This window comes from Carica papaya, chromosome 5 (assembly GCF_054855325.1).
Source record: "Carica papaya isolate Zhongbai chromosome 5, ASM5485532v1, whole genome shotgun sequence".
NCBI lineage: Eukaryota > Viridiplantae > Streptophyta > Magnoliopsida > Brassicales > Caricaceae > Carica > Carica papaya.
In genome coordinates, this window is record NC_142313.1 from 43,183,409 (window position 1) to 43,206,563 (window position 23,155).

Genomic DNA, 23,155 nt, shown 5'->3' on the forward strand with positions numbered 1-23,155 from the left:
ATTTTTGGTAATTTTGTGGGGGGGTAAAAAATATCCAGACATCGAAAAGACGTTGAAGAGTGTAAGAAGGTTGTGAGGTTCTGAAGAATTACTGAAGTAACATAATGACCACTACAGAAAACAAGACATATATACATATATATATATATTGTTCGGTTATGAGTGTCTCAATTTTTAATTGCTTTATTTTATTGAACAAATAAATGTAATGTAATCATTTTTTAGGTGGTTTATTACCTAAGTATTTATGTCACTTATAATTTGTGACATGGTTATTGAGTTATTTATTATTTATAATTAATTCGATAATTATTTAAAATTTTTATTAAAAAATTAATTTAAATTTCTACTTTATTATAACTAATTCAATTACATAATATAATATTTATTTTATTTATGTACATAATAAATTTAACAAAGTTTAATTCAATTTAGTCATGACGTAATAAATATATTAATAAATTAAATATTAATTTTATTAAATTAAATATATAAGTTAAACATTGTCGATTACAACTAAAAAATTATAAATTTTAGGTAATTAATGAATTTTAAATTAATAATTTTAAAAATAAAATATATAAATTTTGATTATTATAGTATTGTATTATTAGTTAATGTGTATTTATATCAAACTTGTGTATTTATTGTAAGAATTTGTAATTTCAAGTACATAATTATTTTATTACACTATAGTGTTATTTTAAAAAAAATGATTTTAAATTAATGCAAGGTTTAAATTGCTTAAAAAGAAATTTAGCTTGCGAAAAATGTAACATATTTATATGAAATCTAAAATTAATATTAATGTCAACTAATTTTATTGTATAGATTTATATTATATTTATTATGTAACAAATTGTATATTATCCGAAAGCTCTCTATATAAAAGCTTCCATTTTACATCAAAATATCATTGAATGAGACGACGCCGTTCCACTTCTCTTTGGGTTTCGGGACCCCAATGTAACTGGGCTTTAGAATTTTCTGGAACGGCAGAGTCGACCCTTTCTCACATTCTTGCATGGAAAGAAACCTTCCTGTCAAACCTGAGACCTGAGCAGAGTTGAGAACTGAAACCGCGCGAGTCACCAGTCTATACCGATGGCGCCTGCTGCAAGCTGCTACCACCATAACCCTTCTCCTGTTCTTGCCCCCATCGGGGCCTCTCGCCGGTACGTGCTTTTTGCTATTCTATTTTGGTGAATAACGCTGGATGGATCATATGCGAGCTGTGCTTTGTGTTCGTATGTTAGGTTATTGTTGGATAGAACTCTTGAAGGGTACTTGTTCGGTTAGGGTGAACCTGAGAGAAAAAGAAAATTTAATTTTGTTTTAGGGTTTTGGCCACCCTGGGGTTTTTGCTTGTCTCTGTTCTTGGATTGTTATATTATTTTATCATTTTACTTATTTTGTGCATTTCCAATTTCCCCTTATACTATTTGGGATCTTCGTTGTTAGTCTGTTTTTAATCTGATGAGACTGTCATTTTAGAGAGCAAACAACAGCCAGCAAATGGGTTTGGTCAAGATCTCATTTTGTTTATAGTTTTTGGGTTGACGATTAACATGTTCCATTTCAATTCAAGATTTTTGCCTGGGATTTCTCTGGTCGAATAATCAACAATTCTGGTGCAAATCAGACTAAAAAAATATCTTTATTGGGTTAGTTTTCATGCAAAATTTGCGAATAAAAATGAGAAGGATTAGATGGAAGAGGTAAAGGAAAGAAAAAGAAAATGAGTTTGCTGACTCTGGAATGCTGCAAAACTATGCCATGCTATAAGGAAACTGCTGAGAATCAGGTTGATCTTTGGATATAATTTTTTAGTCCTTCGACTGGAAATTGTTGCTTTTATTGTTTGTAGATTCTTTTTGAGTCATGGTTTCTTCTAGTGTAATACACATTTCCGACGGTACATCTGTGTTCTGGTGCCATGGATAAGAAATCGGCTGTGGTATTTTGTCGATGAATGAGAATTAATTGACGGGATTTCATACATCGGTTATTATTAGAGCCAAACTCTACTATTCTGCTTATCCAAACCTCTTAACATAATTGGTACTGTGAATATTTATTTGATTTACCATGGTTTCTCTCTCTTCTTATTTTGTATGAGCAACAGTATTCTAAACATAAGAAACAGGAAGTTAATTTCTCGTACTCAACTTCGATAGCAGACTAGGTTCAACCATGTGATTGCTCTAAGTATTATATTGCCTTTGGTTCAAATTTTTACTGGATAGAATGAGATGCAATACAGATTGACTAAAAAGTTGAATGAAAATAACATTTCAAATCCAAATTAATTACATATCCAATTCAAATTAAGTACTTTTTTTTACCGAGAACATAAACTCATCATAGTAGATTTGAATCATGTGTATAATTAATTCAATTGTGTGTTGAGTACATATATTATGACCAAATTCATCTTACTAAAATAATTAAATCTTGATATCAAGCGAGAATGCAATATATTTGAACCAAGAGAAGCTTTAAAGTCAAATTATCACCAGATTGTTGCCATACTTTTAGTTCGTATTAACAATCTTTTTATAGTTGGTACCAATTCTAAGAACTTTTTTTTCTTGTTACCAATAACTTTATGCTAACAGAGGAAACAGACCACCCAGTTTTCATATTTTTCTCACACCATTAGTATTTGTCTTGAACCAGGCATAAGATTGTGAATTTCTATAGATATGCAAAGACTAGCCTACTGCACTCCGGTAATAGCTTGGTTACACTACCTAGACAGTCGAGCAGCACCAGTTCACAGGGAGCTGATAAGGAGCTATGCTTGAGGGTTTCTGCAGGTAAAATTTTTAATTGAAAACATTGATGATTTTGTTAGTGGTATGGGAATCCCATTAGATAGACTATGATAATTTTTGTTTCCTTCTGTGTTTAGAATGTTTGTCCTGGGTTCCATATGGCATATCTAATGAACCTACATAGAAAATACTGCAGTTTCTGCATTGAATAAAAAATTTTACAAACTGCTTGAAATAAAATTCTCTGGGAAAAGAAAGAAATGAAAATATCGCCTTCTACAAAATTTACCACTCATATGTGTTTTCATATGTACATGATGCGTCAGAGCATCTAAAGAACTGCATGCCTTCTTCCATTTTTACTTACCTGTTATCTTAAATTAGCAGTAAAACCACTCAAGCACCTTGCTGCAACATCAAGTACATTTTTGGTATGTGACCAAGGCCTATCGTGCACGAATCCTTTGTTGCCTAGGCAACATGGATCTTCAGTGCTCGTCAGGGCATACAAAGACAATTTCTTCAAATTCCGAATCCCTCTAATAACTGCGAAGCCAGAGTGGTGGTGGAGAACATTGTCATGTGTCCCTTACCTAATAGCTTTGCAGATTTCCGACACAGGATATTACATCCAACCTTTCCTTGAGCGCCACGAGATTCTTGAAGATCTGGTTTTTTTCGTCCCAGGTGCCATTAGCAGGCTACCGATCTTTTTCCCAATGTTCTATTGCTACTTCGCATATATTTGGATCGTGAAGAACAAAGATTTGCCTCACTTCTTTCGTTTCCATATGATGATGGGCTTGTTGTTGGAAACAGCCATGCAGATCATATGGTATACAAGCAATTTTTTCCCACTCATACACTATTCCGGGAAATTTGGAGTATACTACTGGGCGGCCATGGGATTTGCTTACATTTTTGTGTTGTTAGAGTGTGTAAGGTGTGCTCTTGGTGGCATGTATTCTCACATCCCTTTAGTGAGTGAAGCAGCATTTATACACACACTGTTTAATATGGGAGGGTTCCAGAGGCCATTCTAGAACTTAAATTTCTTTTGCTCTTTTCTTGATTTGTGGTTCTTGGATCTTCTTCAGAGGATCTGCCCGTTTAGTATTTATTCTCAATATTCAATAAATAACTTTATATTTTCTCTCAGTTAGAATATCAGAAGCTCCTCTTTTTTATTATCTTCAAATATGGAGAAACAGGAATGATTCAAAACAAGTCTTACTAAAATTCTACTGGGTAAGTATTTCCAAAATTTGAATGCAGAAATTTATTTTCCCCCGAGTAAAATTGTTATTTTTTTATCAACTGAATTAATTAATGTTTATCTCTTTTATTAATTGAAGTAGTTAAGGTTTACAAGTGTGAACCAAACGAATGGATTTAGCATTTTTCTTTTTTAAAAAAAAACCAGGATTTATAAGCAAAGTCTGTGAATTTTGTCCAGGAAAAGAAAAAGAAAAAGAAAAATATTTTCCCGTCAGCCAAACGGGCTTAAAAACACAAAACAAACATTAAAAGTTTTTGAATGCATAAATATTTGAAAAATGAGATAAGGAGTAATTCAAACAGAGATATCCACGCCACCTGTAACACTAAGCTGCCGGCATTATATGCAGAATCCTTCAGCACTGCCATATCTTATTCACTGTGCTTTTGTCTTTTTCTTCACTGATTCTTCTCACATCTCCACCAATAAGAACTCTTACTTTTCTCCAAAATCATTTCTTTTTCTTTTTTTCTTTTTCGAAAAACCAAACAGTAAAACTATATACCCGAAACCTCAGCGCCGGCACACCTTTGTTTTGCCGCCATATCTGAGTTTTTGTTTTTCTTCTTATCCACTTTCAAACTAGTTTTTCACCCTTCTTGCTCATTTCCAGCCCCCTCTGCTTTTTTTTTTCCTCGCTGACCAAATAGGAATCCTCATGAAGAGCGAGAATGAAACACTAACCTCGTCTCAATCTCCCAAACCAAGAAGACCCAAGTCCCGTGAAGTAAGCTCCCGTTTTCTCTCTCCAACCTCAACTCCCTCTCATGATACACAACCAGTCTCGCCCCTTCGCCGGACATCCACCTCCGGTGAGACCAGGAAGCAGAGTCATCCTCATCGGAGCCTGGAGGACTCTGCTTCTATTAGAGGACTCTGGCCCTCAACTAATAAACCGCGTACTCTTGCTGATCACTTGGGCAACGATAGGCTAAAAGATTATCTTGATCACAAGTTAAGTAATCATGTGGGTTTTCCACTTTCCAGGCAGAGAAGTTGCTCTGAATTCAACAGGTTCGAGGGTGAGAAAGAGTACAGCATTAAAGAAAGTTACAGACCCTCTCTTGGCGGCTCCATGAGGTACACGGGGAACTTGAATGTCCCCGGAAAATCATCAACCACCTTATCGTCTTCATCCTCGTCGAATTACTTCACCGATAACACTATCCTGCCTGGGAGACTCTCTGTTGATGAGAACGTGTTCTGCAGAAGACCTTCAAGGAAAGATTCAGATGTATTTTCCACTGATCAAGTTCATACCCACGACTCAGAATCTGAGTACAGCAACAGATCAAGTCCCTCCGTCAGTTTCCGGAAACCATCCATGGAAGTTTCGTCAAAGTACTTACAGGAAATTCCAGCCAGGACTAGAAGAGGGACACCTACTTCGAATCCAGCATCAGCAGATAGTTCTCCAAGAACAAAGAAATTCAGCATCAAGAATGCGATCAGGAGGGCTAATTCTCTAACAGGATATGGCAGTGCTATGTCACAGTGGGCACTGTCGCCGGGGAGGTCAGGTTCACCACCAGTCTCTGTTGAAACCAAGTCAAGACCCATGTCATTTTCAAGCTCCAGCTTGAAGCCACCTACCAGTCCTTCGAAAGCAAAAGGTGTGGAGAAGTTACTGAATCTGGGGTTAATGGAGTTGTTTAAGAGCAAGAGATCTTCTTCTTTGCCATTTGATGTTGAGAGTGTTCATCAGCTAAGGATTCTCCATAATAGATTGATTCAATGGCAGTTTGCCAATGTCAGAGCTGATTCTGTGAATCTCAAGTTAATTACTCAAGTAGAGGTATGGAAAATTGCTCTATTTTCCCTTTCTTCTTCAGCAAGTAACTTGAAACTTTCTGTGTTTTGATGGGTTTTGCAGAAAAATTTGATATTTGCATGGGATAGTTATACAAAGTTGCAACATTCAGTGGTACAGAAGAAAATCAAACTTCAAAAGGAAAAGTTGGAGATGAAGCTGGACTCTATATTTCGGTCTCAAGTCAGTACACCATAGACTATACAAATCATATCGATATATATCTCAAAGACACATATATTAGATGATATAATTCAAAAGATTTTTATGACTGGCTGATACAATATTAAACTCTTTTAATGCTTTTCACATGTAACATCTACACGAAAGAATAGACGTAGATGGATCCAAACTATAGGTTGGAAACAAAATTGATTTTGGATTCGGATCTAAACAATCAAACCCATATAGGTAGAATGCATATATATACGTATATTAATTATCTTTAGATATATTTAGATTATCAGTGATAAACTTAAGCATTTAATTGTAACTTATGTATGCCTATATAAATTACCATATTTTGCAGATTAAACGTTTGGAAGCTTGGGGAGATATAGAAAGACAACACCTAGGAGCTCTTTCGATGGCCAAAGAGAGCTTACACTCTGTTGTTTGCAGAGTACCTCTTATCGAAGGTGCAAAGGTGAGTCAAATGGAAAAATTTTCGTGTTCTACCACAGAGTTATTCCTGCCGATAAAAACTCTTCTTCTTTTCATTGTTAATCAATTTCATGGATACTGTTGTTAATAAAAGTAAGCTTTTAGGTGGATTTGCAATCAGCTTCAATAGCGGTCAGACATGGGTCTGATCTCACAGTTTCCAGTATGTCGATGTTGAGCAGCTTTTCTTCCTTGGTAAGTAAGATGTGTTATTAATAACTTATTGTGTAAGGAACTAAGGTAAATTAGGAAAATAGAAAAATAATCTTAGGAACAAAAAAGAGTCACAGTGTCAAAGGGTGATTCGGTATATTCCATTATAACTATATGCGACTAGGGTTAGGATAAGATGAATGGAGAAATAGAAAAACAAAAGAAGATCGGAACCTGAACGCGATTATCAATCTGACGTTCAGACTGTTACAACTTCCTAGCACTCTAAGAGGTTCCTGCTTTTCTTTTTCCATCTATTTTCCTCGCCATATGCAGCTTATAAATGACAAGGTTTTTATGAATAAAAGCATCGAAGAATCTATCATCTTAAAACAACGAATCTTTCTTTTTCTTTGTCATCTTTTTCCTTTTCTCTGGTTGGGGTCATGAGCGAGGTTTGTGACATATTATTTCTCGGCTTATACTTATGTAAATAACAAAAGCTGATTGACCCTTGAAAACTCATTCTGTCAACAGGCTGAGAGGACTGTTTGCTTGATTTCAGAACTAGCAAAAGTGGTATCACAAGAAAAATTACTGCTAGAGGAATGCCATGAACATTTCAGAACCATATCTCAATTAATGGTAAACTCATTGAAGTTTTACTTTTGTGTTTAGAGCACAATATAAGTGTGTGTATATGCATATGCTCTTCGTGTTTATGTCTTGATAAGATTTTCATACTGCTAAAATTTTTTTCCCAACGAGCAGATTCAAGAAATGAGTTTGAAGAGTCAAATCATTCAAATGGGATTATCATAGCAGCAACAATTGCAGAAGAGTGGAGACAGGAACAAGAAAGGTCAAATTACCCAATTAGTTTCCGATATTCGGCACTTATTGTAATTTAGCTCTTAATTTTTTATTACAATTTGCTCCTTAATTTTTTCTTTTATTTCAATTTTTTTAGTATATTTTAACAGAAAAACTAAAAGAGTTCAAATTAATAATTTTATAAATTAGTAAAATTAATAGATTTATAAATTAATAATAGTATTCGGTTATTTTATTGTTATTGATTTATTATTTAGTCAAATTTATTTTTTAAATTTATTTTTTAAAAGTATTTAGATGTAATAATAATTATTTTAATTTTTCTATTAAAAATTTGAAAGAAACTGAGTATTTAAAATAAATAAAAAATATTAATAATCAAATCATAATAAAAAATATTTTTAAAAAAATCATAACAAGTGTTAAACGTTTGAGACTAATTTAATATTTCTTCAATCAACATATTTTATTATTTATAAAAAATTACGTTTATTTATTTTTTAATACAAGTAATTATAAAATTTACTGTGACTTTTTACTATCGTCTGACCGCTATTTGAATCTTACTTTTAAGAAACTCTTCAAAATTGAAATGCTAGCTATATTCTCATATACAATTAAATTAGTTTTTTAGGTGAATTTATGTACTTATTTTTAAAATTTGTAGCATTGTTCAATGATTTACTCTAATTTACTAAAAAACCCTTTATTTATTATCTTAACATTTGATTAGTGAGTTAAACAAGTTAAAAATAATTATCACAATCACTATAAAATTAATATGAATTTGAAAAAAAAAATTAGAAAATTTCTTATTGAATCAAATGAAGTTTCAAAGTCTTAGATATTATTTTTACTAATTATTCACTAGAGGATATTAATATTATTATCAAATGAATTCACTTGGGTTAAACTAAAGTTCTTTATAACATTGTAAAGTTTATATAACTCTTAGCACGATTTCATAATGCTACTCACCAACGATCGGAGTATAGTTGAAATTGATTTAAAAATTCTATTATCAGATAGATACATTTTGTAGTTAATCTTGATAGTACAGTTGTAATATTTAAATGTGTAAATGTTGTGATACGAGTAGGGTCGGTCAAATCATCTTAAATACATAAATTATTTGAATAAAAGTCAATGACCGTAAACTAATGTTAAAGAGATTAATCAAAAATGATTTAAGAGGAGATTAAATTGGAAAAATATTATTTTTCAAAAAAAACCATAATTTTTGTACAATATTCTCAAATGTATAGTTATATAAATTATTAATAACACAATTTTCTTATTTATTTTAAGTGCGAAAGGTTATTATAATTTTTAAAATTTTAAAATATTTATTTTTAAATTTATTCTAAAATAATAATATGAGATATTGTTAATATTATTTTTATTTTTATTATTTTATTATTGTTCTATCGTTATATATATATATATATATATTTATGAAAAAATAAAAAATTTATTTTATTAGCATTTTTCTCTTAAAATAAATTATTTTTAGATGAAAAAATAATTTAAAGAAAATATATATTATAATTATAAAGTTATAAGTTTAATTTTACTCATTTTAAATTTTTTAATAAATTTTAAAATTTTTAATTAACAATTGAGAACAAAAAAAAATTAATTAACAAATGAAATAAGTTTGTATTTATACCAAAACGCCACAATTCCCCCAAAACTAATACAAAACGCAGTTTTTTCCTTCTCATTTCTGTCGTCTCCCTCATTCTCTATTCTTCCAAATTCCCTCTTTGCTCTCTCTCTCTCTCGCCTTCTCTTTCCAAAACCCTCGAGAAGAAGCCACGATCCATGGCCTCATTTGCTCGCCGAGCGGCGCAGATAGCTCAAATTTCATGCGCAAGAACTTCTTCTCAAGCAGTTTCATTTACTCAGCGCCGTGGTCTCGCTGGCGCCGCTGGTAATCTCCATGTGCACTTCCTCGTTTATCTACACACACACACACACTCACATATATATATGTATGTTTATGCTGCTGCGTATTTCTTCCGGATCTGCAGGCCCTTACGGCTTTAGCACTCGCAATATTTAAATAGAATTCACTTCAATCCGTGATCTGATTTACCTATGGATTATAACATAATTATCGCCGACTTCATAATAAATTTGGATGGAAGGAGATTATCAAAAATACTTATGGACGTGAGTACTTTTATTTGCTATTGGTCCTCTAAGGAGCGAAAAGTTAGGTTGGGTTAATACTTTTTGGTAGCTATTGATTCTTAAGTTCATGTTATATTTACATATATAGGACTTTGAGCTGAGGATATCTGATGCAATTATAACTTTTTTTGCTGGTGAAGTTTAAAGCTTGAAGTTAACCTATGAATAAAAACTTATATAATGTGCTTCCTAAATGTGTGAATTCTAATATGAGCGTGAAGAGAAGGTGAAGATGGTGGAAAGAAATTGCTTCATTTGTGGCAGTAATAATTTCAATTACCATGGATGGTGTTATTGGATAGATTTTATGCGTATGAATTTTGATTTCCACTTTTCTCACGGTTAAAGGGATATATATCTTAAATTTTGCATGGTTCTTTCTGAAATAATTTTTTTGATAATTTACTGATTTGTCAATTTTCTGCTGATGAACTTGTAAAGTTACTGCATAGTCCATATATCTTGCAATGTAATGCTTGATCCTTATGTATTTTTACTTCCATATGTTTTCTAGAACACCACGGACCTCCAAAGGTTAACTGTTGGCAAGACCCTATGAACCCAGCTAAATGGAAGGAAGAGCACGTAAGTCCCCTTTTGGTTCTTTAAGCACCACAAAGCAATCTCTCATTTCTCAAATGTGTCTCTGTTTGATATTATAAGGAAGAGCATGTAAGTCCCCTTTTAATATGGAGAGGAAGCTGTCTGCAAAAGCTTGTTGTTTTTCTTGCAATACATGGTCTCTATCGCATGCATATACACATGTTTCAAGTCTATGCTTTTATACTGCAAATTTGGATGCTGTTACCTTAGACATTTCACCTGCTTGGCATTGCCTATCTTGTACGCAATTTCTGCCTAACAGGGTTAATGAGCCTGTTTGTGCTTATGAGGATTATGATTACAGAGATATAACTTCAGCCTTATTTTCAGATGTTCTTTAGTAGGGTTTTGCATTTTGCCATTATGCACTTAAGCTGAGCAAATTGTTTACTCCATTATTCCTTAAATAGAGCAGGTGTCTGTGGCAAAATAAATTTACTATAGACTAGGCAAGACATGTAGATTTGAATTTCTTTGATTGGTTGTTATGTTTTTGCAGTTTGTAATCGTCTCCTTGTCTGGTTGGGGTCTACTTTTCTTTGGAGGATACAAGTTCTTTACTAGAGGCAAAGGCAAGAATGAAGAGGTATTCATACTCTGAGCTCTATTCTTTTCTTTCGTAATCAGGACTGTGCATCATAATTTTAAACATGACTAATTGATGGCAAATTCTAGCTTTGGTTCAATTTTTTCTATAGGAAAGGTTAAAAATGGCCGATGTCTTAATTTTAGACTTGTAAAATAAGAAATGCAATATTCATTTCCTATTAAGATTTCTTGTTAACCGTGTTTGAACTTGGAGTACCCATCCATGTATATCTATGGACTGTTTGAAGGTTAAATAAGAAGGAGCTGAGTATGCTTTTGGTTTAATTCCCATCTAATGCAAAGTTCTGATTCTCCCATTTTTTTACATTATGTGGGACATAATTTATAACGTGAGTTACTACCACCCAAAATATGAGTTAACATCAACCCAACTTGATTTTTTTTGGAATTCAATTTATAGCTTGCGAGGTGGGGATTAAATTCTCAGCATTAAAAGATTTAAAATGAGGAAGTAATAAGTTAAAAGACAATGAATTCCTGTTTTTATTATATATAGAATTATAGAAGAATTTTGGAAGGGGAATTGACTAGTAATTGAATGAGAATTGAACCAAACAATAAAGGCTTCTACTTTCTTTTTACATTTCTTGTTTTTTTTTTTTTTTTTGACGGTTACATGATATTGTATCCTCTCTGTTTTTATATTTCTCTTTCTCCAAAATAAAGTTCTTTTATCAAGAAAAGAACTTGTACCAGGAAAGTAATGAACAGCTTGCTCCTGATATATCAAGAACAAAAATTGATTAAGGTGTCAATAAATATGATAGCTCTTCAGCAATTTGAGCGTAGGAGAATGTGAAAAATGCCTCTTTTGCCTGGCGAGCTGTATCTTGTTCCGTAAAATTAATTCCTGAAACAATGTTTACGCAAAATGCAGTAGGACTTAGTTGTTTCTGATCATCAATCCTCGCTTTAAGCATCTTACAAGGAGCTTATGTGCTGGATTGTTAAATTTTTATAGAGGTAAACTATATAAAAAAGTGCCTTAATATGTTCAGCAACCAGAATTTCATTGAGGATTTGTTATTTCACCAGATCATGAAAACAAAGCTGCACCTCTCTGTCTGTAGAATAATAGCTCTTCTCTGATGTTTTCTTCTGTTTTGACAGAAAATGGTGGAAGCTGCACACTGAGGTTGGAGTTTTTAATTTCACAATGTTCCTGGTAATAATGTCATTGGTTGGATCTTTAATCACTGGAGGTTTCCATTTCTTTGTCAGCAGCATATACTCTGCTACACTCTCTTTTAATGGTTTCCGGGAGAGGTATCTGTATCGAAGGCTAAAGTTTATTTTTCTGGGAGTGAAATCACCCTGTTTCATCTGCTAGTCTGTTCAATATTTTTCCCTCCTCTGATGCATAAGCATTTATAAGCTAATAATGTAATCTGCATAAATGTGGCTTGATCTTATCCCATCTTATTGTGACAATCCGGTAATAATAATAAATTGAAGGTAATTAAATCATGAATGTAAAATGCATGAGAAACCATAATTGCTTTCCACGTCCAGTAATCTTAATCATTCACACGCAGATTGTTGCAAATTTTTAGTGGTCGGACCATGCACATCTCTACTCATCACAAGACACATGACCCAGCACATACAAGAAACTATCTACAGTAAGCCGTAGGACTTGAAAGTAGGCAAGAAAAGAAAACCCTTGAGCATATAGTTAAAAAAGCTGGAAAAAGAGCGGACAAGAGAAAAAGCTGTTGGACATAGTAAGTTTAAACCCCTAGAACTCATCCTCTTCTGTGTCTTCTTTATCTTCTTCCAGTTCTGGAATAGATTCCTTGAGTAGGTTTGCTTGTCCTGCTTCTCCTTCATCTTCAGTCTCCGCTACAAACATTTCCCTTCTCTCCACACCTTTCACGTCTTCATCTTTGCTTTCTTGTCTCTTCATGTCTCTGTTACTCATGTTCCTCCGGCCAATTTCATTAGTAAAGTTACCAATCCCAACCTCAACACTTGTGTTTTTCTGTAGTTCATTCCCTTTGTCCTTGCTATGATATCTATAAGCTTCTGAAATTCCATTCACTGGGTCTTCTGGAATTGTGCTTCCCACACTCTTTGCTCCATATTTCATGGAAGTTTCATCGTCTTTCCACATCAACCCGCTTTTTGCTAGCATCCGCCATCTCCTCCCCTTGGCTTTGCTTAAATTTTGCCTGCTCAAACTAAACCCTGTAGGGACTCGAGAGTTCACATCCATGGAGGTTCCCTGATCTTGTTGTGAATCCGCAAGGCTTCCTAAACGCTTATCTCTGGTAATCTTCTGTACTTGATGACCATTCATTGGCTTCACCTCATTTCCTTCATCTCTAGCTTTCATTACATTGTTATTGGTCTCAACGATTACCTCAGTAGCATTTTTAGCAGCATTTGCGGGAGAAACGCGATTGGCATGAATGCCAGTCCTGTTTTCATTCCCTTCCTCTGCAGTTGTCAAATTTCTTACATTACCTGCTTTCTGATCTTCATTTTTCCAGTCGTCCTCTGCCTTCACTGCCTCCGCAATGCTCTCATTTGTTGTCAGGTTTCCTGGGAAAATCCTAACCGGATATTCAATTTGATGCTTCAGTTCCTGGATTTCTGATTCTTTCTGTTTGATGATCTCTGTTAAGGTCATGAGTTGAGGATTATGTTTCCAGGAGTCTTTGTCTCTTAGCAATTCAATCTCTTTCTGTTTTTCCTTCATTGCATGGGAAATAACCTTTTGTTCATCTCTGAGGGAGTCAATTGTAGACTGCATTTCTAATAGCCTTCTGTCCAGTTCCATCTTCTGGGCATTAACGGCGTATATCTTGGCTTTCAACTCTTCAGCTCTCCCCTTCATTTCTGTGCTGTATTCTCTCTCCTTCTGTAATTTTAATTAGTTAAACAAATAACATTGCATTTTGACTAAATAAGTTTTTTCATATACAAAGGCTTGCGTTGTATCTCACCTGTACCCATAATAGAATTCCCAAAATATACTCAATTCTGACAAAAATTTGGGTCATGAAAATGTAAATTCATAGCAAATAAATGTCATCCCATTTCAGAACATGTGCTAACATAAACATATTATGAAATGAATTCATATATCTGATTTTAGGTCGGATGAAAAGATAATTCATGAAAAACTATTGAGCAAACAGTTGCTGATGAATTAAATGAACAGAAGAGGCAAAGAGGAAGTATAGTATAAAAGTTGCATGGTAATTAGACGAGTCATGCTGGTACACTGACACGTGGAAAGCTGCATGCATTGACAGAATAGTGAAGAGAGAGAGAGAGAGAGAGAGAGAGAGAGGACCTGTAAGAGAAGCTGAAGGGAGAGAAGATGAGTGTTCTTCTGTTGAAGGAGAAGGTTGAAGATGCGTCTCTCTCTTAGTCTGTGAACGGCCATTACCCCAGCCAACGCCGCCACAAATGCCAACATCAATATCAACCACCACGAACACCACCACCTTCTTCCTCCTCCTCCTCCTCTGTAATTAATCACATTGCTTCCACCTTTACTATAACATCCCCCGCCACCCATGATGTCTCAACTCACAACAAACTCGAACAGGAAACCAAGAAAACAAAAATGGCAACTATTCCTCTCTGATCTCTCTTTCCCCCACTTTCACAGAGAAGAAAGTTAACATTAACAGAACAAAAATGGCGACTACCACCAACTGATCTCTCTCATCTCTCTCTTTCTTCGAGTTTTAAGAGGGTTCTGCTGTCGCTTGTGATGTGAACAGAGGCAATTGATGGACATAAATATGATATATATATAGATATACATAGATATATATATATATATATATAGAGAGAGAGAGAGAGAGGGGAGTTAATTGAGAAGTGGGGAAGTATTTCCAGGCGTGAATTCTGGGGTCTTGGCTGCTTCTTTATTTCTTTTATCTTCTTTGTCCAGTCTTTTTCGAGTTTCAGTATCTTGTTTTTACCAAAACGCCCCTCTTTCTTCTTCAAATTAATCAAACAACTTTCCCACCATAGTCGAATGGCCCCGATACTAAAAAACAGAACGTATACTATAAACGCCCAGGCTCAGGCAGAGGCCCAGGCCAACGCGAGGCCAGTCACAGGCTGCGGCCCAGACTCAGGCCTAGGCCCCATGTTTAGGCCCAGGTCTCATGCCCAGGCACAAATGGAAAGCCCATATGAAGGCCCGACTAAGGCTCAAGCCCAGACTGAGAACAAGGCCCAACCTAGACCCAGCCTCAGACCAGGACCGGGACGACATAGGCCATACCCAGACACTGGCCCAGACCGAGACCCAAATAAAGATCCAGGTCCATGTCCGGAGCCAGGTCCAGGCCGAGAGCCGGACCCAGGCTCAGATCCATGTACAGGCCCAGAACCAATAGCCAGCCCAGACAACGACCCAGGCCCAATATCAGATACAAGCCCAGGTCCAGATCCAGGCCCATGCGGATTCATGCACCAGGCCCAGATCCATACCCGCCCCAGACCGAAGCCCAGACAAAGACCCAGGCCCAGATCCAGGCTCAGACCCGTTTCTAGGCCCAGATCATGTCCGTGTGTAGTCACAGCTCAGGCCCCTGTGCAGGCCCAGGCTCGGGCCAGGACCAATAAATTAATTAATAATTAGGTCCGTGCCATGTTTTCTTCTTCATAACGTGCGTATTCTTTTTCGGACTACGCATGCACACCCCCACGTATATATAAATAAATAAATATATATATATATATATATATATATATATACACCCACACGCACATACACGCGGAATTCACCATAGGTATGCATTGAATTGGATAAGAACTTAAAAAGAAACGAATGTTGTTCATACATCATCTCTCTCTGTGACCTGTGAAAAGGAAAAATAAAATCCATCTTCTCTCCAATGTTTATAAATGTTTGGTCCCCATTATCTACACCAGACCAGATTTTCTGCAACATTATAGTAAGTGAATGATCTATGGATATACCAATATACAATTGTAGACGATATTACCCAACTCTTTAACTTCATCATGAACATTGCCTTTTCAGAACATCTTTGGATAACAGCGTCTGAAACAGATCTCTCAATCTCTCAGCGCCAGGACCTGGTCTAAACACTGAATCATCGCCGCGAATGGAGCAGGGATCCGCCCCGTTTTCGGAGCTCCCAATGCACCACGCTCCAGGTGCAAACCCATCTGTCCTGCCAAGAAGCTCTTTATCAATTTTGTCCAATACTGGGTCATCCTTGCGGAATTTCCGAGCAAATGGAGCCTTGCTTTTCACCATCTTGTCAAAATCTTTCATTGACAAAGAGATTGGGTGTTGCTTTGGAGGATTATCCCAAGCAATGTAATGAAGATCGTGGCTCACTGCAGTGCTTCGGAATACCTCATTGTTGCAAATAACAGTGTGAAAATAACCTTCTGGAGAGGAAATGAAGTTCGCATAATACATTAGGATAGTACGCGGGAGGTTATCCCATCCCCATATACAATACTCAAGAAAGGATCGTGTCAGCATTATCCATGCTGAACCTGAATGCAAGAAAACATGAATGACATTGATAAAATGCAAGAAAAATGCACAGAATGAAGATAAGCATGCTAAATTAAAAAAAAAAAAAACCATGGATAGCGTACTAACCTGTAAACAACTTGAAAGATGTCGGAAGTGATCTTCGCTGAGTAGTAACAGCAATGTCAGATTTCTTCGATAAGTATAGTCCAGGGTCAATAATGATTGGTTTTGCCCTCTGGTTTCTGCAAAATGGTAAGTAAATATCAGATGCCATCAGCATTCACATGTCAAGCACAAAGGAGGGAATCATATAAGGTGATAAGTTTGCGTTTTATTTGTTTTGCTTACAGTTTCCACCCTGTGATCTGAGAATGTTCAATGAAGTTAAAATTTCTCGACACATTTGACAATGCATATAAAAAATCTGCAGAATCAGAAAATAGAGCATTACGTTTTGCAAGCAGTCTTGAAGAGAAGTGTAAAAAGCCAATCTTGCATGGCATAGAGAAATGTGGGATTTACACATAAAAATTCTTATTTTGTAAACTTTTCTCCAAAAATCTAAGTGAAAAAGGACTGACCGATAAAAAGGTCAGAGATTTAAATTGTGTCATATTACCTGTCCAGGGTTATTTCAGCATAGTTATGTCTCAGTACTGTTTACGAATCTGGAAATAATTTGCCAACTTAAAAAGCAGAGTTTTGGGAAGTCTTAGTAGATTGTAGGAATGTTATTACCCTTCCTATTTCGCACATAATAATTTCATATCTAAGTATTCTTAGTGACTTTACCACATATGGCTTCTGACAAAATAAGAACTAGAGTCCTTAAAACAATAATGAAAGCATCTTTATAATTCCCATGTAAGCCAGATACCCTTTATGCTTTACAAATATTAACTACATAAATATCTAAAACAATTTGTATAAGTCCATTCTAGGATTCTGCTGTTCTGCATCAAATTCTCAAATCCCAAATGAACTGCATGAACACAGTTCATGCAGAAACCCATTAATAGATCATGATGGAACATCCATAACCAAAGGGTAAGGTAACAACAGGTTTCAGTATCCAAATTCCGTACATTTATTTTCTAAGACTGTAAAAGCTTCCTTCTGCAGAAGCCAACCATAGTTACCACCAACGAAAAATAAAAGGTAAAGTTGCTTCTTCCCTCAGGAAAGTGTATATAATACTTCTGAAGAGTTATGGACCATATAGACACACATTTTAAAAAACTTGAAACTATTAGAATATTGGAGGAAGAGTCAGAAGATCTCATAAGGAGTCCAGATATAGAGTTTAATTGTCAGTAGTAAACTCCATCAGGAAAATGCAGCTGAATCCGACAACTACAATCAGATTAGTTCAGATGTTTTCCGTAATCAGCTTAAAATAGCCCCATATTACCGATCGGGAACTTATTTAAGGTAATTCATCCACTACTTATAATTTCCCAGCCTTATAATGAGACAAACATTAATTACAATTGATAACCTATACCCACATTATCCCAAGTCTTATTAACATGTGTAACACTCGGATCCGAAAATTTGGTTTAGGATATTTTAATATTAATAAAAAAATATATTTAAAATAATTTAATTTTAATTTTTTATGAAATTTTGATAAAAATTAAATTTTGAATGCATTTGAAAATATTTTCGAAAATCAGAGTTAAAGTAGAAATAAAAATGACTTATTTAAAAAGAAATCTGAAAAACTAAGTTAAAAACATAATTTTCAAAAGTTTAGCCACGTAGACCGTCACGTCAACAGCGTGGCCAGTCCCTGCGCCACATGGCAGACACATGAACACACGTCCATGCGGACGATCTGCGTACCAACAGATCCAACGGCCCAGATGCGTTTTCTCTTCAAGCGCAATCGAATGGTTGGATTTAATCAGATCGTACAGGTTAGATTAATTCTCCAAATAAAAGAGATCCAACAGCTAAAGATAGATCACGTCACCTCGAACGGACAATCCAGATTTAATGAAGAAGAATATTTAAACTTCTCTTCGAATGGAACCAAAACCTTAGCAGCCAGAAGGGGGATCAAAGAAGAAGAAGAGAGGCGGCCGAAAAAGTAAACCAAACGCTGGAGAAGGAGATCGGCCACCGTCACCGCCGCACGGGAGCTACCGTTGACGCCAAAAAGGTAAAAATTTTCTCCCTTCCGCTTGGAATTGAATTCCAAACCTCCCCACGCCCATATCGGAGCCGAAAGACCAACGAGTGAGCCAGAAAATGCAAGTGGAGCTCGGCCGAGTTGTCGCGGCCAAAATTCAAAAATTCTTTTGATGAACCCTTTTTCGTTTCTCGTTTCTATCAATTTTTTTACCATCATGGCCCTCGTTTCTTTCTGGTGCAAGTTAGCCGAAGAAAAACCTCAACTGCAAAAAAGGAACGGTGGAGCCGTCGCATCGGGTGGGGTCTCAGTTTTGTTCTTTTCCGACCGACAGAGACTCCCTAACCTTGTTTTTCGCAGGTTTCCATACAAAACCGGCTGAAAACGATCAGGTCAAAAGGAACCACCACCGTGTTGGAACCCTAAACCGGCCAAAAAAAATTTAAAAACACTTATTTTAGCCTTTTTAAGGTATTTTTTGTTCCGTAACGCATATTTTTGATTCCTGCAGGAAAAGTTCAGGAAACCTAGGAACTGTTAGGAGGCGCAATGAAAAGAACGGTATTTCAAACAGCGATTCAAGATAAAAATCTCTCACCTTTTTCCTGTCATGGTAAAGTAATGTTTAATAATTAATAACGGTATGTTTTGTAAAAATTAAAAAACCTTAAAATTAATTACAGGTCACCAGCGAAACCGTTAACTAAACAGTACAAAATTACCTATTTTGTCTATACTGTTTATCTATTGCTAGGACATATTTCTTGACTTGCCGCATGCACTTTTATTTATACATTTATTTGTCCTCTCGTTATTGATTGCTTAACTATTTCTCTCAAATGTTGATTGATTGAAATAAATATCCTAATTACGTTTTCTTAATTTACGTATTGTCTATTTGCATGATTTACTATTGATTGGTAAAAATGAGATGTTGGTATGTGATTGGTGATTGGTTGATGGTATGAAACATATGAATGGTTTATTGGGTACACTGGGGAAGGATGTACGTACTCGTTGCATAGGAAAAATTCTATCATTGACATTATCTCAATCGAACGCGGCTGAGAAGTCCCATACCAGAAGGGGTTGGAAGGTATAGTACACCATCATAACAGACAGAATATTGAAGTGGTAGTATATTTGGCGCCCATTACCGGATAGGGTATGGTGACAACCGGTTAATCGATAAATTGAATATTGGGTCCACGCGTAAGGAGGATCCCTATGGATCCCTAGAGATACTGGTAAACAAGTAAGAAGGTAAATTTGTTGTTATTGCTCATTTGAATATGTAATCAAAATGTTATTCGAGTTATTGTCTTCATAGGTCGGTTTTGAAAAATCATAAGGATAAATATAAAATAATATTTTTTAAGTTAAACGAATTTATTTAAAAAAAAAACAAAGGCTCCATTGGTTTTTGATGATTTTTACCAACCTTTGGTTTTCCGTATCGGTGTTAAGTGTGATATTCTTACTAACCTAATGTAACTCATCTCCTTTATTTAGCCATTTCAGATCAAAAAAACCAAAATCCAGATCTCAAATTACAAAAATATTGTAAATAGAAGTTGTCTCCTGCATCCTATTAGAGTTGCCCAGGAAGGTCAATTCTATAGGATTTTTAGTTATATTTTTTTTATTTATTCCGTTAGTTAAACTTCTTTAAAAAAACATTTTCGTAATCCTATTGAGCATCTTGATTCTACTGTGTAAGTAATGTAAATCATAAACTCTAAAATTGTTTCTGCTTATAGTTACTTAATTTAATGTTTTCTTATTCAATAAATTACGGGCCTTTACAACATGTGTTTACAAATGACTAAAGCTTGCATCCAGAATTTCCTAATCTTATAACAAGATGAACATAATTACGATCAATAACCTATATCTGCATCATCCCAGTTCTTATCAGCATGAGTTTACACATGACCAAAGCTTGCATCTAGCGTTTCCTAACCTTACAACAAGTCGAACATAATCACAATCAATAACCCATATACAAATCATATCAATTCTTATCAGCATGAGTTTACACATGACCAAAGCTTGCAATTTGCATCCAAGTTTCCACCTTAGACAATTACATAAAGTACAAGTTTTGAGTGAAAGGCACTATAAGCTTTGGCACATTATATAAATATATGATCATTAATGGATCCCCAAAAGCAACAAAAGGTTTTGTTCATCTAGGGAGGTAAATGTCCTAATAGTTGTTATCATCTAAATTGTCCTAGTAGTGCAAAAAAATAATACGCTAGATTAGTAAAATTTTTACTACTATGAACTACTATAATAATTGTGCAATTTTAGTTTCTCAGTATGCTTTAGGTAAATCTAAAACTATTTAAGAACAATAGTTAGTTTTATGAGATTTTGAGTTTATTAGGATTAGAAACATTTGCCTTCCTTTTACTAGTAATGATATTTTCCCCATTCGTTTTTAATCATTATCGTCATAAATGCCAGTAATAAAGAGAATATGTAGATACATTCATTACTAATTCCCTCGATAATTTTCCTACGTATGCCTCTCTTGTGCCTCTTTTTTTCCCTCCCTAAATTCCTCTTATCTCTCTTTTGTCCTACTTCAATTGATACTAAAGCAACACATACTATATCATGTAGGCAAATATATCAGTGAAAAAATTAATCCGTATAAGTTTCAAAAGCATTTGAAGAAAGTCATCTAATATTCAGATAAAGCAGCAAGCACAAATGAGATTATGCAAAGTTAACAGCAGAAATCCAGCACTAACCATCTTGTGTCACTAGAGGGTAATCCGATGCACTGAGGTTTAAAAACCAGTCCCAATCCAAGCTCTCCTTCAACAAAATTGCAATCGCTTGAAGTGTACAAGCAATCATAGTAGGACCCTTATAAGTCACCAAATTAGACTGTGCCATTACTCGAACATTTTCCACTTCTCGGAAAATAGGTTCATTCTTCACAGACATTGCCAATTCCAGTCTTTCACGAGGCGGAGCCTCGAGATCCAAATGCAGAATGTACTGATTTCTAGGATGATACACGGCCAGCAAAGTCCTCATCATTCTTTGACTATCACCCTTCGTCCCTGAAATCAAATATGCTAGTCTAGGTGCTCCTACTTTTAACAACTCACTCAAGTTGAAGGACTGATTTATATCGGATTCCACAAAATACCCCCTTGAGTCCTCTGACCGGGCAAATGAAATTATATCAAATGGCAACTGATCTCCACCATAAGGAGCAGTAAACAAACCAAAAATGGCTGACATTAACAGAATAATGGACACGAGTAAGCTTGTATAAAATGGGATTATCCATTTTCTATCACTAAACACCCTTCCTGAGTGAACATTTACATTCTTCCTCATACTTGTAAATGGGTATTTAATAAACCCTAATTTCCTATATAGTTTTCTCATTCTGACTACCAAAATTTAAGCTGAACAATCACCTAGAATCAAACCAGAAATGCTCAAAATCAGAGCAAAAAACCCTAGTAATCTTTCGAGTTAAAAGAGGATAACAGAGAGCAGTAAAGTATTTAAAGCTGAAACCTTTCTAACTGTATGTATAAATCCAATATAATAGGTTTGCAATTAAAATGGAAACTTGCCCAAATCGCTATCTTAAAAGCTGAAACGGAGAAGTATTTAGAGCGGATTAAGAATGTAACATACGAAATTAAACAAATCCGACAAAAGAGGGAGAAAAAAACGAACTTTACTCTAAACTGCCCTAGATCTAACCAGTAATAACTCAGAAAAAAAAAAAAGGGGGGTAGGGTATAGAGAATAAAGAAGAGAGCTTTAGTGAAGATATGCTTAGAGTCTAAGTTTCACATGCGTAAAAAAGAAGAGAGTTTTAAATATAGAAAAAGACAGAGGTAAGGAAAAAGAGAACAAAAAGAGTTGAAGATAGCGAAAGGGAAGATGATAAACAGAGATGCTTACTTAGTTTCAGAATGTCAATAAAGAGTTACAGAGTGGAAGAAAGGTAAAGCTAAAAACTCCATTGTTGACTGCTTCAAAATAGCGAGAAGTTCTAGAGGATTTTACCTAATGGAAGTTGATGATCGAACTAAGCTTTTTGGCTTTAATTATCTGCTTGAATATTAAATCTAGTTTGTGAGGATGTCCCACGCGATTTGAGAGAGCGTGTGATCGTTGTTTCGGACAAGGAGATACGCGCGTGTGCGAGTGATGAAGAAAATGAAGATAAAATTTTTGACAACTGCAGTCTCGAATTTTACTAAACAAAATTATTAATAAGTATTTATCAATTTGGATAAAATGTTAATTGAAAAGAATAATTAACTAAATTTTAAATATATTTAAAATTGTATATATATGTTATAAATATTTACAATTTATATTAGATACTCTTTTAGCTTTTTAAAAATTTATTTATGAATATAAATAAATAATTTGATAACATTCTAAAAAAATATTTTATCAAAAAATAAAATTTAATTTGTTTTCGTCGTTAAGTGAAGTAAAATCTACTTTTTTGCACGATTTTCTCTATGTTTATCTTTTGGCAAGTTAATTTATAAATTAATTTTTCGTCAACAACGACCTCACCATGGCAGACGAAGTGAACATGGTTGCCCTCATAATC

At 34.8% G+C, this 23,155-nt stretch overlaps 4 protein-coding genes across 5 annotated transcripts; 2 read left to right on the forward strand and 2 right to left on the reverse strand.

Annotated features, from left to right (window-relative positions):
* The first annotated feature begins 921 nt into the window (after positions 1-921).
* LOC110817013 (QWRF motif-containing protein 3-like) lies at positions 922-7,670 on the forward strand. Its single transcript, XM_022045404.2, has 8 exons — positions 922-1,175; positions 2,680-2,819; positions 5,044-5,851; positions 5,930-6,049; positions 6,396-6,512; positions 6,635-6,724; positions 7,220-7,327; positions 7,454-7,670. Exons 2-8 carry the CDS (start codon positions 2,800-2,802, stop codon positions 7,502-7,504), a joined length of 1,314 nt encoding a protein of 437 aa, XP_021901096.2. The 5' UTR covers positions 922-1,175; positions 2,680-2,799; the 3' UTR covers positions 7,505-7,670.
* Positions 7,671-9,212: 1,542 nt separating this feature from the next.
* LOC110817020 (uncharacterized) lies at positions 9,213-12,253 on the forward strand. Its single transcript, XM_022045409.2, has 4 exons — positions 9,213-9,449; positions 10,227-10,297; positions 10,815-10,901; positions 12,035-12,253. Exons 1-4 carry the CDS (start codon positions 9,341-9,343, stop codon positions 12,056-12,058), a joined length of 291 nt encoding a protein of 96 aa, XP_021901101.1. The 5' UTR covers positions 9,213-9,340; the 3' UTR covers positions 12,059-12,253.
* Positions 12,254-12,360: 107 nt separating this feature from the next.
* Positions 12,361-14,794, reverse strand: LOC110817019 (uncharacterized). Its single transcript, XM_022045408.2, has 2 exons — positions 14,226-14,794; positions 12,361-13,787 (listed from the first exon to the last, which is right to left on the reverse strand). The coding sequence occupies exons 1-2, from the start codon at positions 14,451-14,453 to the stop codon at positions 12,663-12,665; spliced, it is 1,353 nt and encodes a 450-aa protein (XP_021901100.1). The 5' UTR covers positions 14,454-14,794; the 3' UTR covers positions 12,361-12,662.
* Positions 14,795-15,663: 869 nt separating this feature from the next.
* On the reverse strand, positions 15,664-22,639 carry LOC110816938 (beta-glucuronosyltransferase GlcAT14B-like). Of its 2 annotated transcripts, none has more exons than XM_022045314.2 (4): positions 21,306-22,639; positions 16,758-16,833; positions 16,536-16,651; positions 15,664-16,315 (listed from the first exon to the last, which is right to left on the reverse strand). In XM_022045314.2, the coding sequence occupies exons 1-4, from the start codon at positions 21,955-21,957 to the stop codon at positions 15,918-15,920; spliced, it is 1,242 nt and encodes a 413-aa protein (XP_021901006.1). In that variant the 5' UTR covers positions 21,958-22,639; the 3' UTR covers positions 15,664-15,917. The 2 variants fall into 2 exon arrangements, with proteins under 2 accessions (XP_021901006.1, XP_021901005.1); XM_022045313.2 differs by having other exon boundaries at positions 15,664-16,426; positions 21,306-22,637.
* Between the last annotated feature and the right edge of the window lie 516 nt (positions 22,640-23,155).